At 43.3% G+C, this 15,592-nt stretch overlaps 1 protein-coding gene across 8 annotated transcripts in view; it reads right to left on the reverse strand.

Annotated features, from left to right (window-relative positions):
* AGBL4 (AGBL carboxypeptidase 4) overlaps positions 1–15,592 on the reverse strand; it is a 1,358,157-nt gene that overhangs the window by 283,084 nt on the left and 1,059,481 nt on the right. For all 8 annotated transcript variants that reach the window (XM_045028065.1, XM_045028068.1, XM_045028071.1 and 5 more), the window contains one exon: positions 11,487–11,576. In XM_045028065.1, the coding sequence (XP_044884000.1) occupies positions 11,487–11,576 (90 nt within the window). The remainder of the gene's footprint in view (positions 1–11,486; positions 11,577–15,592) is intronic.

Raw genomic sequence — 15,592 nt, forward strand, 5'->3', positions numbered from 1 at the left:
GCTGACCCAGCTGTCACTCTCCTGCTCTGGTATGCCATTCCACCCCTGAGACTCACAGAGACATGACTGCATTAAGAGAGCACAGCACTTCTGCAGGCTCCTGGCTTAAGAGGACAGGTTGGTGTGGAGATGCTCCTCACCACCAGCCCCAAATGAGTTTTGGGGCTTTCCCTCTCTATGACGCACAAGCCAGCGAAACGTGGCTTGTATACATTCTAAACCTGTATGCAGTACACTGTACCTAATACCTCTAAACCAGGTGACAAATCTGTCCTGGGCCACTGGAGGAATTTCACCTAAGTGCTAGTCACACATGACTGCTGGCTCCTTTGAGCAGCTGGTTCGGTGATCCAGTGAGAGCAGGCAGGCAAGTGGAGGACAATTCAGAAAGAAAAGAACTGAAAAAAAAATGAAAAAAAAAATCAATTCATCTGAACTGAGCCAGGTCAGGCAAAGAACAAGGGGTCAAGAGACAAAGCTGGAAACTATAGACCAGCGAGATTAATATCAGTTGCGGGGGAAAATCTGGGGAACTATTGAAGGGTGAATAGAAACAGCTTTTTTTAAAAGATAAAGTTTAAAACCTGCCTGAGATTCAAAATAATTAACCTAGTTCATGTCATGCTTCCACAGCACCTGGAAGATCCTGGCAAATCTCACTAGTTCAGTAGGATTATTGCACTTGGATAAAAGGCCTGGACTGAAGTATGAGGCGCATGGGAAGTGGTGCATTCTTCTCACTACAAACGGTGCAATGCTACAATCCAGATTGCTTGCACTAATGAAGATTCTACCCTGTTTTTTTGCAGATGTGGGGGTTACTAACATCAGTGCGCTGGTCAAATTCTGATTTGGAAAAATAAGCTCTAGCTACCTAAACATCTCTCTGCAGGTCAGCTGGAGACTGTATTTGCTCCATTCCTTGCCTGAAAGAGTTGGGTACCCATGAGCTGTTATAAAGATGGTGCACGCCCCCTGAGAGGCAGCTGTATTCAGTGCTGTGAAACAATCTTTGGGAAAGAGGGCATGGTGGTGTAGGTCAATACGGGTCAGCAAAAAAGATTTGAGGGGTAAACTGAAAACCTTTTGATAGGTACCTGAATTGGTAAAGGGCCTGGGCAATGTTGCCTGATGCATATTATAGTGAAACTTTCCCCCATCCCATGACTCGGGGACTAAAGGAGTTTTTCACCCATCTGATTATTGTAAAAGTTAAAACAGAGGTAGTCAAACAGTCCACTGTAAGCATTAGCCTGAAACTGTTCAAATAATTAACCGATTAAAGCAAACCTGGTAATAAATGTACAATGTCACTATGTAGAGGGAGACATTTAAACCTTGTCCCAGAACATCTCAAGCTCAGTAAACTAGTTCAATGTCTTGTCAGATCAGTACAGTGGCTAGATTCAAAGCTTCTGGTGTCTTGCTAGGACTAATGCCAAACTTGTATAATGGGACTTTTGAAGAAGCAACTTTTCCATTAACAACATCTCAGAGTAGCTTCCTTTTCTGTTCCTCCAATGAGGTTTAACACACACACACACACTATTCGCAGAACAATCTCTCTTTTGTGGGATACTTCACAGTGCAATCCCAGCCAAGAGATTTATGGGGAACACACAACAGTGTTTTTCATTCTGCTTTGAGAAGTAAAGGTGAGTGTCTCTCCCTTTATATTAAAGCTTAGGCGCTCTGCACTTTAACAAACAAAACAAACAGCCAGTTTTCTTGGTGAGGAGGAGGAATGCCGGCTAGCAGCTTTTAAAGTGTTCTGCAGCTGATTTTGAAGTTGTAGGGTGACCAGGTGTCCTGATTTTTTAGGGACAGTCCCGATTTTTGGGTCTTTTTCTTATTTAGGCTCCCAGTACCCCCCATCCCCATCCCGATTTTTCACACTTGCTGTCTGGTTACCCTATGAGCTTGTGCTGTTGAACTCTGTTGTCTTTCTCTGTTTCGCACCATCAGTGGGTTTCGTGAACCTCTAGAAAAAGGGAACATGAATTGCATTTTGTATCCATCATGAACCCTTTCTGCTTTTAAGTGCTAAGTTATGACATAAGTGTCAGCTACTCCCTCCCACTCTCAGTTGTCTGAAGATGAATAGCATGATTAACACTGATGCATGTTCAATTGTGTCCCCCATTTTCTAGTCTAAAAGTAATTTCTAGAGTGTAAGATCTTGCTTCCCATTTCTTCCAGCTAGCAGGGATGATGGAGCTGAGGTAGCAGCCTGGGTTTCTATGGCTGGTCAGTGCCTAGGTTTATAAAGCCATCTGCCACTGGCCATCTGAAATGCTTCTTTAAGTGAACCCCCTACGCTGGCATCATTGGACCACAGCAAAAGACACAGTATCTGCACTTTTATGAGCATTTATTTAGGACAAAATTAGGTCAGGCAGCTGCATAAAACTCCCTCAAGCTGAATTTACTCCTTTACCCTGATACCATCATTTTGAGATTACAGCTTGCAGGCTGCAGGTAGGAAAATAATTAATTTAGTTCTTTCTCCCCACGGGTCCCTTCTAATCCACTGCAAAACTACAATGTTCTCCAAAATGTAATCTAAATCCACAATGAGTCTATCCTCTTAGCCAGGGTCCCCTCACCTCTTGCCAGCTTGGGTCACACCAATTTGCTAGGTTTGCTTATAAGTGGGAAAAATTGGTCTGTTCTCGAATTCAGGATGACTCCCAACATCTGACCTGCTGCTGTACATAGATGAAAGAATAAAGAATAAACTGAAAGAAAACTGGGGAGAGGATGGGGGTTGCTTAGACTGATCCTACATTTTGGATTCCTCGCTTTTTTTTAAAAATGCATTCTTTGGAAGGAAACAAAGAGCCTTTCCTTGGATTGCAGTTAACTGGTCAGTGACAAATATAAAGTCAGACATATTGGCCTCTCCTTTAATCAATCACCCAACATGGAATTTAGGGTAGAATGAATTGACTTGGAAAATCAGATGAATATGTCAGGCAGAATTCACCAATTCCAGCACCACATGGTGGCCAAAATGACCATTTTAAACATATTTGTGTACTGCAGCCATTTTAAAGAGACAGATCATACCCAGGCTCTTTGTGCCTGGCAAATGCACAAGGTATAATCACACTCCCGAGTCCTACGACTGCTCCTTCTGACCCCACTATGCAAGCAACCCCTAAAGGTGCGGGGAGGTCATGGGGCCAAGAAGTCAATATTTACATGTACAGCGACATCACTTTTCCCTTCACCCACTGGTAGCTTGCTCAACAGCACAGAACTACCCCTCCTCCTTCCCTGGAGACAAAAGGCTTAGTAAGAACGTTTGTGAGGCCTGCGTGAGGACCCACTGAATTCAGATCCAGCTCTGAACATTGTAACTCAGCCTCATTGCAAGGAAGAAATGGAATCTCCTGCAACTACTGTCTGCAGCAGAGGAACAGTATTCCGGGGGAACATTGAGAATGCATTGGCATGAGCGGGGAGGAGTGCAAATGGCATGTGTGTGGTTGTGCATACTATACCGGTAAGTCTACTTTTGGGGCAGAAAAGATGGCCAAGTGATAAAGATTTGGCTTGCTATTACAGTGAGTACTACCTACATAAAATACCTAGACCTGGGTTAGAATTGATTCAGATCCAGGCATTCATCCAAACATAAATTAAACAGAATATGAAGGGCAGCAAACAGGGTCTTGAAAAGTTCTGAAGATATTGGTGCTGCTATAATGGGCCCTTTCTAGGCTCAGAGCTTTGTTCAATACTCATTCTGTCGCAGTTAAAATACCGAGTGATTTAAAATCCTGTAGAGAAATCTGTACAATTCTCTGTTTAATTTCATTGGGAGATTTTGCTTCTCAGCTGGGAAGGATCGAGGGGGACATCCTCACAAAGAACGGCCACACTGGGTCAGACCAAAGGTCCATCTAGCCCAGTATCCTGTCTTCTGACAGTGGCCAATGCCAGGCACATCAGAGGGAATGAACAGAACAGGTAATCATCAAGTGATCCATCCCGTCACCCATTCCCAGCATCTGGCAAACAGAGGCTAGGGACATTATCCCTGCCCATCCTGGCTAATAGCCATTGATGAACCTATTCTCCATGAATTTATCTAGTTCTTTTTTGAACCCTGTTATAGTCTTGGCCTTCACAAGATCCTCTGGCAAGGAATTCCACAGGTTGACTGTGCGTTGTGTGAAAAAATACTTCCTAGAAAGTTCCTTTCTGCAAGCAAAGGCCTCCTTAGTCATATTTGCTCTTGCATTTCAAAAACATACCTTCCTCTCTTGTTAGTAATGTCACTTTCTGCCTTAGAGTTCAGAGTTTTCTGTTAATTGGGGGAAGGAGCAGCTGTTTAATGAGAATGCGGCCCTTCCTGCCTTTTTAAGCGTGCTAAAGGTAGGCAAGAATTGTAGGCAGGAATTTTAAACAACAACAGCAAGACTCAAAAGTCCCCAGATTTTCATCTTGTCACATGTGGCCCTATTTTTCCCTAAGGATAAGTTACTTAGGAGAATATTTCCGCTGGTTGCAGTGCAATGGCATCGTTCTCTCTTATTACGTCCCATGGGGATCAGTTCCCCTCACGTAAGTTCTAAGGTAACGTCTCTGTGAAATGAACTGGAAAACAGCCACCATCTTGGAATCTTTTGGGGACTATAATACCCAGAATAATTTGGATGGAAAGAGAGAACACCTTCATTCCTTAGAGGGAAAGTTCAACTCTCAGCCAACTGAGTGAGCTGCTATACAACAGACCCCGAGAAGGCGGCTGGCAGGAGGACTTCTGTCTTACAGAAGTTAGTCCCTGACCCTCCAACCCTCTATAAATTCCGCATCAACTTTTTATTAGAAACTTTCAGATTTTTTTCTCAACCATGATGGCTCAAAATAAAGACATAAAAATGTTAACAAAACCAATGCCTTTCATAGCCTAGATTCTCATTTCATGCCACTTGGCCGCCTAACTTGGTATAGTGAGGGTGCATTCGCTTAAATAAAGATCTAGAAGCCATTTTGGCTCCACTTCTTGTGGATAACAGCATCTGTTTTTCTTCAGCTCACTGCCTCTGAGAGGATGTGCACCTTTCAGACTGTACACTTCAACGTCAGCTCAAGGTCAAACTGTAGTTAGCTCAAGATGAGATCTGAGTCTCCCTCCCTTCTTGCACTGCATCTTCTGGGAGTGCTGGATCCCAGCCTGGCAGAGTATATTCAAGCCAGAAGCTCAGGGTGCAGATTTTCATTTTTTTGGATTCAGACTTTGTGGTGGGTGCCATACTGGCAAATGCCTAACAAAGGAAGCAAACAAGGGAAGCTGCTTAGGGAGATTTAGTGATTCAGTGCAATGCCTCTGCAAGCTGTAATTTACAAGGCTTGAAACCTCATTTATGTACCATTAAAATCTGAAGAGTCAGAAGCCCTTTAGCATTAGATGATGCACTGAACCCGACCAGATAACTGCTAACAAAACACACTAAGGCTAGGAGGAAGCTATGCACATATGTACATTGCTAAACTATGCAAAGACTACACACAAGAACTGGTGCAAAAAAATAAAGGCATAAAGCATGGACTTTACCATGCTGACCATCACAGGACCAGTGCCACTCTCCATCTGCATGAACACCCATGTGATGCCCTCTTTCTCCCAAAGAAAAGAAATATCAAGACTCCAAACACAATAAAAACACAATTCTTGGTGTATGAAACAAAATTCACTCAGCACACAACCAGATATCAGGTGACATCACAGCCACTGTAAAGGTTGCCTGGCGTCAGTTCTGGGGATGGCGTTTGGATGGATAGTATGCCCTCTTTTGTATTATTTCACCATAAGAATTCAGATCAGTGAGAGCTGATAGTTATTTACCCTGAGAAGCAAATGCGGGAAATATTGTACCTTTTCTTAAAAAAAAATATTGACTCTTTTCTTACCCCCACCCCCAAAATTAACTTAAAGAACAGATTCCAAAAGTCACTTGTCAGAGAAATGATCAATTCTTGTGCCATTTCACAAGGAAGAGGAAGCAAATCCAGTTGTGTGTGACAACAGCATGAGGGATGAATTCAGCCTATAAGGGGAGCACTAGCTCCATTGATCTCCCTGCTGCTAGACCCTCACAGAGCAGAATTGGCTCCAGCTGAGCAGAAAAGGGCCTGTGAAACCCAGCACACATAGAATAACAGACTGAAAACAGTGTAAAAATACACACAAATAATAATACAGGAAAATAATACAGAAGCCTACATTCCAACCTACTCTTCACCCACCCACTCACACAACAGCAACAATTCTGATAAGCCTAGCAACCAAAGATTTAGGGCATTGTTTTCCCTTGAGTGATAGAGCAGGTATACACACTTAGATGTACTGTATAGGTTATTAAGCATTAAAGGAAAGCCCATTCTTACAAAAAAAACACATATCCCAAAATACTGTTTTCGTTTTTATAAAAGAGAGAGAGAAAGGAACAAAAGATTGTTAATAAATCTGAAAAGGTCATTCGGGATTCTTCTTTTTATTTTTAGGAAGTAAGTTCAGGGTTAGTATCTTGGCAGCTGCAGCAACTGTGAAATATTAAAGCATTTGTTGTCATTCGCTGGACGAGTGGCTGGATGAACTACTTGATGGATTCTTGGGAGGTCTGGCTGGGTTGCTAGTATTTGCCAAGGAAACAGAGGGATGACATCCAAGCCCAGGATATTTTATGACATCTGCAGACGTAAGGGCCCTCGCTTACCAAAAAACAGCTTTTAAAGGAAATGGTTGTAACAGCATCAGCACCAAGCAACTTACAGTTGAAAAAGAATTTGTATCGTTTCATACCGGCGGTGGGTAATGTATCGGATGCTTACACAGGGCCACGTTCCGAGGTGGTGGCTAAGGATGGTGTAAGTGACTTGTCAGTGAGAGGGTATCCCTGCCAAAGAAGGGGAGGATGTAACACGGTGTGGATTAAACTCTCCTGTTAGTTGCCTTTCATGCTACTGCCCTCTCTGCCTGCCCCATGGCATATAAATCACACCAATTCTGGACTTCCTTAGACTCACAAGGGGAAATTCAGAAAGGATGGGTAAAGGAGGTGTACATCAGTAAGTGGGTGGGAGTCTCACGGAAGCAGCCTAGCTTTCTTTGATGTAAACCTCCCACCATAACGAACAAGAAAACAGAAGTTATTCAGGCCGGAGAGAGATCCTTGTCTGTACACTTCGTCACATAGCACAGTGAGGCACTTGCACACTACAGTGGCAAGCAGTGAAAAAGAACCAACAGAAATAGGCAGGACAAATCTATTGAGAAGTCTGTAGGAGATGTAAATTAGATTGATTTAGAGTCCCTTAGATTCACTTCTAACTATCCATTGTGCCACCAGATTGGTACATAGGGCTCCTAGCATGTTAGATCTGCCCTTGGTTTGACTACTAGCTGATGGACTCAATTTGCAAGATGCAAATATTCCCATTTAATTCCAGTTGTCCACAAACTACTACATCCCCTGCTCTCAGACTACTCAGTATTGCTACTGGACAGTGCTCGCCTCCTGCCCATTTTGCATGACTAGCTGCTTGACAGCCAGTACGGTACGCATTTGAAAGAAAGGACTTTGTGTCTCAAGAAAAAATTCAGATGCAGCAGAATACAATGCATCGGCCATACAATGATATATTAGGAACTGACATGAAGTAACATGATTTACTGTGATACTACAGGATGCAAAGTGCCAGACTATGAAACGAAATTATTGGCTTAGCGATATATTCCAGTAAATTCAAGCTGCATCGACCTGATCTCCATTTCTAGGAGGCAAAGGTTTGCACAGCCGGCAAGGAAATGTCCCATTTCCCTTCTAGACACGGAGAAGTAGGCTTCCTTGGGATTCTTACCAAAGTGACAGATTAACCCTTTCTGTTACAGTGGGCCAAGACTAATAATGGTGTCCCCTTGACCTTCACTTCACCTTAGGGTGAGAAGTGTAAAAAAAAAAAAAAAAATCCTCTACCCTGGAGTTTCCTGACCCAAGTTACCAAATCATTATTTCCATAGTGCCAGCGGGATGGCCATTTTGAAGGCAAGACAGACAACACAAAGAATCTCCCTGCCCCAAAGAGCTTCTAATCTAACCAGGCCACATGGATGGCAAACCAAAGGATCAGGAATAATTAGGGCATGCTTTGTTAGTTCCATTTATGTGTTTCTCCTTTTCCGTTTCCTAACTCCTGCTCTGGATGGTGGGCAGGATGAGGGTTTTCAAAACCCTTCTGGGAGGAGCGGAGCTGAAGGAGAAAGTATTGTGGGGGAGGGAGGCCGGGAATGTGTGCATGAGGGTAGCACGTAAAGATGCACTTTTGACAGCAGGAGACACAGAAGTTGTGTCTATTCCAGGGGATTTAGATAAAGCCTTGATAGGCTTCAGATCCTGAGCTCCAGCCCAAGCATTGACAACACAGCTATTTTGGAGCACTCGGCTGAGCCCCACAAGCCGGGCTGGGAGGCTCACGGCTGGGAGCTGTGTAGACGTAGCCCTAGTGAGTTGAATAGCTTCTGGCAGTCCTGCTCCGGTGTCAGTAAAACATGCCCTGAGCTCTCCCAAGCTGCCTGAGTCTTTCTTACACTGGGACACTCACTGGTGCTCAGATCAGATTTAAATATGACCTGGTGAAAAAAAAAACCCACAAGGCGTCAGAGCCATGTCAAGGATCCCCACACAAGGGTGCTAGCACAGGAGAGACTGTTTAGCCAGAGTGCTGTACTGCAGACAAGGGCAGTTAGTTACGAGGCTTGTGAAATGCGGACAGACCCTGGTCGTTGGCAGGAGGAGTCAAACCTGGGACCTTTGAAGCTTAATGTATGAGCTTCCACTGCATGAGCTAAAAGCCACCTGGCTCTTAGCCGAGGCTGTTGCAGACTCATCAATCTCTAGCTGGGCTAGGTGACACTAGAGGGGACAGAGCACCACACCAAGCAGGCCTGGGTTACACCTGGACACAGTAAAGGGATGTGAAGAGAGATGAATGGAAGATGGAGGCAGGGATTAGGAAGGTGAGGGCATGGAGACTGAATTGAGGGTTTCTGAGTAAAACAGACAACCAAGACAGAGAGAAACAAAAACAAAGAGTTTAAGGGAAATTGGCTATGCAACCTCTCCCCTCTCAGCGGTGGTTATTTCCTTCATTTCTTGCTGCTTCAGGCCTTGGCAGCTACAGCCCAGCCCCTCCCTACATCAGATGATGTCTGCACCCAGATTCACATTCCATCTAATCTGTGGGATTAGCCTGCCATATCTGCATGGTACAGGTTGTATGTGTAATCGCTTCAAAACATCCAGGAGAAATCTGTAAACCAGGCAAAACTGCCATGTGCTGAATGCACTTGGTTTGGATTCAGATCTTAAACTGAAATATCGAACTCTGCCAAAATGTCTAACAAGATTTCTAAAATAACTTCTCTCTCACTCCAGGAGCTTAACTATCAAGGGATCCTATTTCTTCCACAAAAATTTCCAAAGCTAAAGCTAATACTTCATTTTATTTTTAGCAATGTCAGAAACAATGTTGAACTGAACTTGAAATGCACTCCATTTCGGGGGGGAGGGGGCTGTGATTGCCAATCACTCCTTATTACACTAATTATACACACAAGGCAACTTCATCTGCACTGAGCAGAATGGCTCAGTGCATGGTGGTGTTCACTCAGCTCAGATCCTTGCATTGCTGAGCGAGTCAAGCGTGCATTGTAACTGCAGTCAGCAAGTTTCTGACGTGCTTCTCCAAGACTGGCTTGCTTTCTCCTCCTCCTTGCCCCTCAGCTATCACTCTTCTTCCCAAAGCATAAAGTCTTTCTGGAAGACCATCAGAGATGACTTCCATCTAGTTCCTTCATCAGCCTACATTTGCCAGCTCTTCTGCATATTTTGCTCCTTTCCTGTTTAATAATATTTCACCATCATAATAAAATATTATTTATAAAACATCCCCCTAGCAGCTTGGTTCAGCCCTGACCTAGCAGAGGCAACACAAACAAACAGTTACACATAGCATCAAACTAAGTCATACAGCATCCAATTATAAATACACACTAATTAATAAACACCAAGTGCCCTATAATCTCCTATATTGGCTACTCCAGCATAGGAGATGGAGACACTCTCTGAACCTCCATTCAGTGAGTCTTAGGCACTGTTCTGGCAGGTGAAGGGTATTACCTTCCATGCTGCACAGTCCTGGAGAAGGGGTCCAATCCCCAGATTAGCAGATCTCATGGGATCCATGAAAGTGTAGGATAAGCTTGAAGACAAGGGTCCTCCACTCTGGATCCTGGTTTCCATGACTGCCTTCCTGGCAGCACAGCTCCAAGCAGGAGCATGCTGTTGTGACTATCACTGCTAGTCAGTTCCCTCAGAATGCACCTGACAGAGGAGGGATTTGAAATGCAGAGCAGGAAAAAAAAATGTGAGAGTCCTGACTTATCCACATTGGTTCCACTGGGTTTTGGGAGGGAAGGTGCTGCAGAGAACTATTGTCTCCAGCCAGGGAGCCCCTGGAGAGAGGGTTCCTCAGAGGTATAGAAAGGGAAGGAAACGTGTAATAGAGATAGTATTCTTCCCCACATCATACACCAGGATTCTGTCCCCATCCATCTGTGGAGCAGAGGAGACCACAGAAGCCTAACTAGGTAAACTAAACAGATCAGTATCATTAAGCACGGGGAGGGGTCCAGCACAGAGGCCAACAGTGATTAAAAGAGAAGACGCACCTGAGGCGGAAATGTTAGATTGATGTGGATGTCTACGAAGCAACTCTACATCCTAGTGGACTACAGCAAAAGTTCCAGCGTCTGCTAACCTATGGAACAATAGCTCCCTGGAGAGGTGCAGGAGACACACCGCGGTGAGGGACACAGGGAGAAGGTCTTGAGTCTATATCAGTCCCTCATTAAGGCCTTTACAAATCAACAGGGCAAGTCACAAATCCATCTGCTGCGTTGTAAGCAGCCAGCAGAATGAGCACAGCATAAGTGGTGACTGACGTGACTTACTTGATATACAGGACCAGTTCCTCAGCTGATACAGTAAATCAGCATAGCTCCATTGATCTACACTAGCCAAGAATCCAGCCCATGGACTGTGTTCGATATTGGGGCCCTATCGCAATCCCTAGGCATCGTTACTAAAATATTTTAAGCCTATACAATGAAATTACATGAAAACACGCTGGGATTATTTTTACCCAGAATCCTCAGATTCCAACCCTTTGCAAACACGAGCTGGGCAATTTTCTTTCTATTTTTATCAGTGCTGCCAGCCACTGAAAGCTCTGCTCTTCAGAACACCACCTTCAGACATGTAGACTGTTTCTTATAATTAAACAGAGCTACCAGGACCACGGTGCGCTGGCCCGAGATGCTCAAAGGAGCAGAGGCCAAGGAAAAAGAGAGCCTGGGAGAGAGACACCTCCATTTCTGGGTTTTTATTCCAACTGGTGACTCTGCAGACACTCACCTTGGCATACAAAGGAAGAGGGAGTTTCTCCAGGGTGGACACGGGCAGTGATGAACACCACTTTCTGCTCAGCTCCAGACCGCAGGTTTACTGCAAAAAAAGAGACAAAGATCCTTAAATTGGGTCCCCTATGCAGGACGCAAAGGACCATTAATATTAAAGCGTATCCTTTTATTAAAATTGTTCATACATTATACATGGGGATAATTCATAATTAAAGAAAGCAGCATTGCTAGCTATTCATATCATGCCCTATGAAAGACGGGGCAACAGCAAGGATTGCAAGTCTAATGACACAAAGCCCAGGCTGCAACAACCAAGTTAGTTTCCTTTTTAAAAACAAGATTTACTACAGTGAGTTTAACTGCATTGTAAATGCTCGCTCACTTGTGATAAATACCCTCCTGGGGCGACAAGAAAAGCGGTGGGGTTCCATTTCCATTCACATTGTAAAGCCAATTGCACCCTACATTGCACTTAATACAAGATTTAGGATGGTGCCAAATAAAGGTAAGGTGCTGGCAAATGACATTTATTAGCATGCTTTCTTTTTCATTATTTTGGCCTGGTTTTGCCTCTATCAAAACATAGACCAGAGATATTCAGAATCAGCAAGGTATGCAAAACAAACAAGGACTAAATGCACTGAGGAACACTGGAGAGAATAATCATTTTAGAGAAACCACTTCCCCCTGCACGGAAACGCAGTCACCTCTGGGGTGGAACATGACAGCTATTTAACAGCACACGGCACAACAGTTTCGAGTTGGTAAAGATGAAAATTTTACTGTATCCATTTGAAATTACAGAAAGGTGGGAGGGAGCTTTAGTAGTTAGAATGTAACCAGGAATTTAGCCAGGACTCGAAGGTTAACATCTTACAATTCAACCCCTACGTAGGGATAATAAAATAAAATACTTCAAACTATATTGTGCTGTCTGTCTATTAAAACTGTAAACTCTGTGGGGCAGAGGGCATGTTTTCTTCAGTTTGCCACAGGGAAAGTGCTTACAAACAGGCAATAAAAAATACACTCTTGCTAAAAGGACCATGGGAATTGTAATGACCATACGAGGTCAGGACGTCAGGTATACATCTCATCTAGATCTAAAACACTTGAGGGGTAACACTAAAGCCAACAAGACAAAATTGTGACACATCTCTATTTTCATGTTAATCCCTTTCAAGTAGACAAAAAGTTTTAAAATATAAAACAAATCTAAGATTCACAATGAATTTTTAATTACTCACACAAACAGGATGTACATACACACACAGGGAGAGAAATATGGCTCTTTTAATAGCAAGCAAATTGTGAATCCTGATTTTTTTTTTTAATTTTCTCGTTTACAGACATTCTAATCCCAGCCAGGGGCAAATCCAAACCCACAATGACAAAAAAATTAATAATAATCAATACGCTTTCAGTTCTTCTTTGGAGGCAATTGGACCAGAGGCCATAGCAGGATTCTTTTATATTTCTTTAGTCCCTCTAAATGTCCTACAGCTGTTCAGCCTGCAACCCAGCCATTTATTCAGTCTTTGATGCACTAACTTCACTCCTCTCTGGTGTGTTTTTGAGCCCCAGAGGCAGAGAAATGTAAGAAAGAATGTCTCTGACAAAAGTAGCAGCTGGTGGGGTCAACCCTGTCTGCTGAAGAGAAGTGGGAGGCAGCAGAAAAGAACGCAAGAACATCAGCTAGAACCTGATGACCACCCGGTGTCATTAGCATTAACACTGAGTAATGCAGGAGGAAGGAGATAAATCAGACCCCAACAATGTCAAGTGAAAAGAGAAGCCCAGGATGTCGCCTGTAACTAGAGCTGCATTTTCTTCTATTCAAAAAAATGTCTAGCATTAAAGGGGCAGATACTCAGCACAGTATATACAACCAAGGCTAATCACACAAAAATAAAAATGAAATTGAATGGTGTCGACAATTTACACCAGGTAAGACTCTGCCCCATGTGTTTGAGATGACACATATAATACTTTATATTATAGATACACACACACTTTCTCTCTTTATAATTATTATTAAGATTAGTAGATAATTAATTTTCCTCTAATGCAGGAAAGATTCTTCCCCATTTAGGGCCTGATCCAAAGCCCACTGAAAGCAATAGAGACATTGCATTGATTTTAGTGGGTTTTAGCTCAGACCCTACATTCAAGCCCCATACAATGTCTTTCACTCCTCCTCCATACACATTAGGGAGGGTCAGTACAGCGTGAGCTGCAAAGGGTGGGTTAATTCCTTACTACATGGAATCTGGTAAATAACTTCTTGAAATATATTTATCACAGGGAATATATACTTACACAGTTTCGTGTTAATTTCTATACAGATTTTCTCTCATTTTATAATTAAATTGTCAAAAGCAAGAACATATCAAATAAAGTCCTCACTTGTGATCTTAATAATACCTTGGAGTACTCATAGAGAAAGCACTTTTTAAAACCAGTGTACTTATTTTACTTGCGCTGTTTATCACTGTTAGGTATCTGATTAGTTTTGTTTTGTTTACAGTCTATTTCACTCCCCATTGTTTGGGTTGCAGACCCTGCAGGAAAATATCTAAACCGAAATTCCACTGCCCTCCCACTAGAAAGTCATGACATTATCCGTTAGAAACATTTTTCTTAAAAAGTACATTTGGGAAGATTGTCTTTAAAAGTAGCTTTCGGGCCTAAGCATATTGGTATTGTCTTTTAAATGCAGTTAGTGCTTGTGACAGATGCTGGATAGTTAGCAGTGGAAAGCACAATTCTCTGTTTAACAGATCCATCACAAGATGCAGGATCACCTATGCTGCCATCTAGGTATACCCGAACCCTAACCTGGAAGAGACATGTTGATTCGGGAGACATGAGTTCAGAATCCATTGGCCCGTTCAGTAGTTCCGCTTGCCTGCAGAGGCTGGCGACCAGGAGACCAATTAGGATTGATGTGGACACCTGTCCACAGGTTATTGGACTACGAGCGCCATACATTTTTTCATGTTGTCCATCAAACAGCTGCCAGATGGCAAAGACAAGAGACTGGATCCGACGTTTGGGTTCAGACCTAACACCCATCGTCTTGAGAATTTCAGGTTGGGATCTGAACTTCATATAACCGAGGCCCATATCGAATAACAGCTTTAATTCTTTTCTGATCTCGGGTTGGAATCGGAGCAGCAATTTACACCTGAAAATCTCACTGTTGATCGGTGCTGTTCCAGAGCACTCCCCTGTGGCTTGGAGTGGCCCTGTAGATCCTTAAAGGAACCCTCCTGGTCCCAGGTCCTTAAAAGGAGCAATGCAACAATGGTTTGGGATGGCCCTATACCTTCCTTCTCCCATACACTACTTCTTCCCCAAACCACATTCCTCTCTCCCAGTGATTGCTTCAATTGCTTGCCTGGAGACACGCAACAGGGTAACTACCTTCTCTGGCCTTAACGGGCCAGTACCCTGTTACACATGTATCACATTACCAATCCCCAGTACAGCCAGTGCTACCACCATTTCTGTGTTTGTATGGATCACACATTCTCAGTCTTGTAACTTTCCCCCTTTCCCAACATGTATTTTGCAAACACTGAAACACAAATTTTTAATTTAAAATAAGTTCAGTTTTTGCAACCATGTTCTCCTTAATCCTGTAGAGAAATCTGTACAATTCTCTGTCTAATTTCATTGGGAGATTTTGCTTCTCAGCTGGGAAGGCTCGAGGTGGATATCCTCACAAAGAACATAGGAACGGACACACTGGGTCAGACCAAAGATCCATCTAGTCCAGTATCCTGTCTTCTGACTGTGGCCAATGGTAGGTGCCTCAAAGGGAATGAACAGAACAGGGAATCATCAAGTGATCCATGCCCTGTCACCCAATCCCAGCTTCTGGCAAATAGAGACTGGGGACAACATTCCTGCCCATCCTGGCTAATAGCCATTGATGGACCTATCTTCTATGAATCTAATAGCTCCCTTTTGAACCCTGTTATAGTATTGGCCTTCACAACACCCTCTGGCAAGGAGTTCCAGAGGTTGACAGTGCGTTGCATGAAAAAATACTTTGTGTTTGTTTTAAACCTGCTACCTCTTAATTTAATTTGGTGG

The sequence above is a fragment of the Mauremys mutica genome, chromosome 8 (assembly GCF_020497125.1).
Source record: "Mauremys mutica isolate MM-2020 ecotype Southern chromosome 8, ASM2049712v1, whole genome shotgun sequence".
Classification (NCBI taxonomy): domain Eukaryota; kingdom Metazoa; phylum Chordata; order Testudines; family Geoemydidae; genus Mauremys; species Mauremys mutica.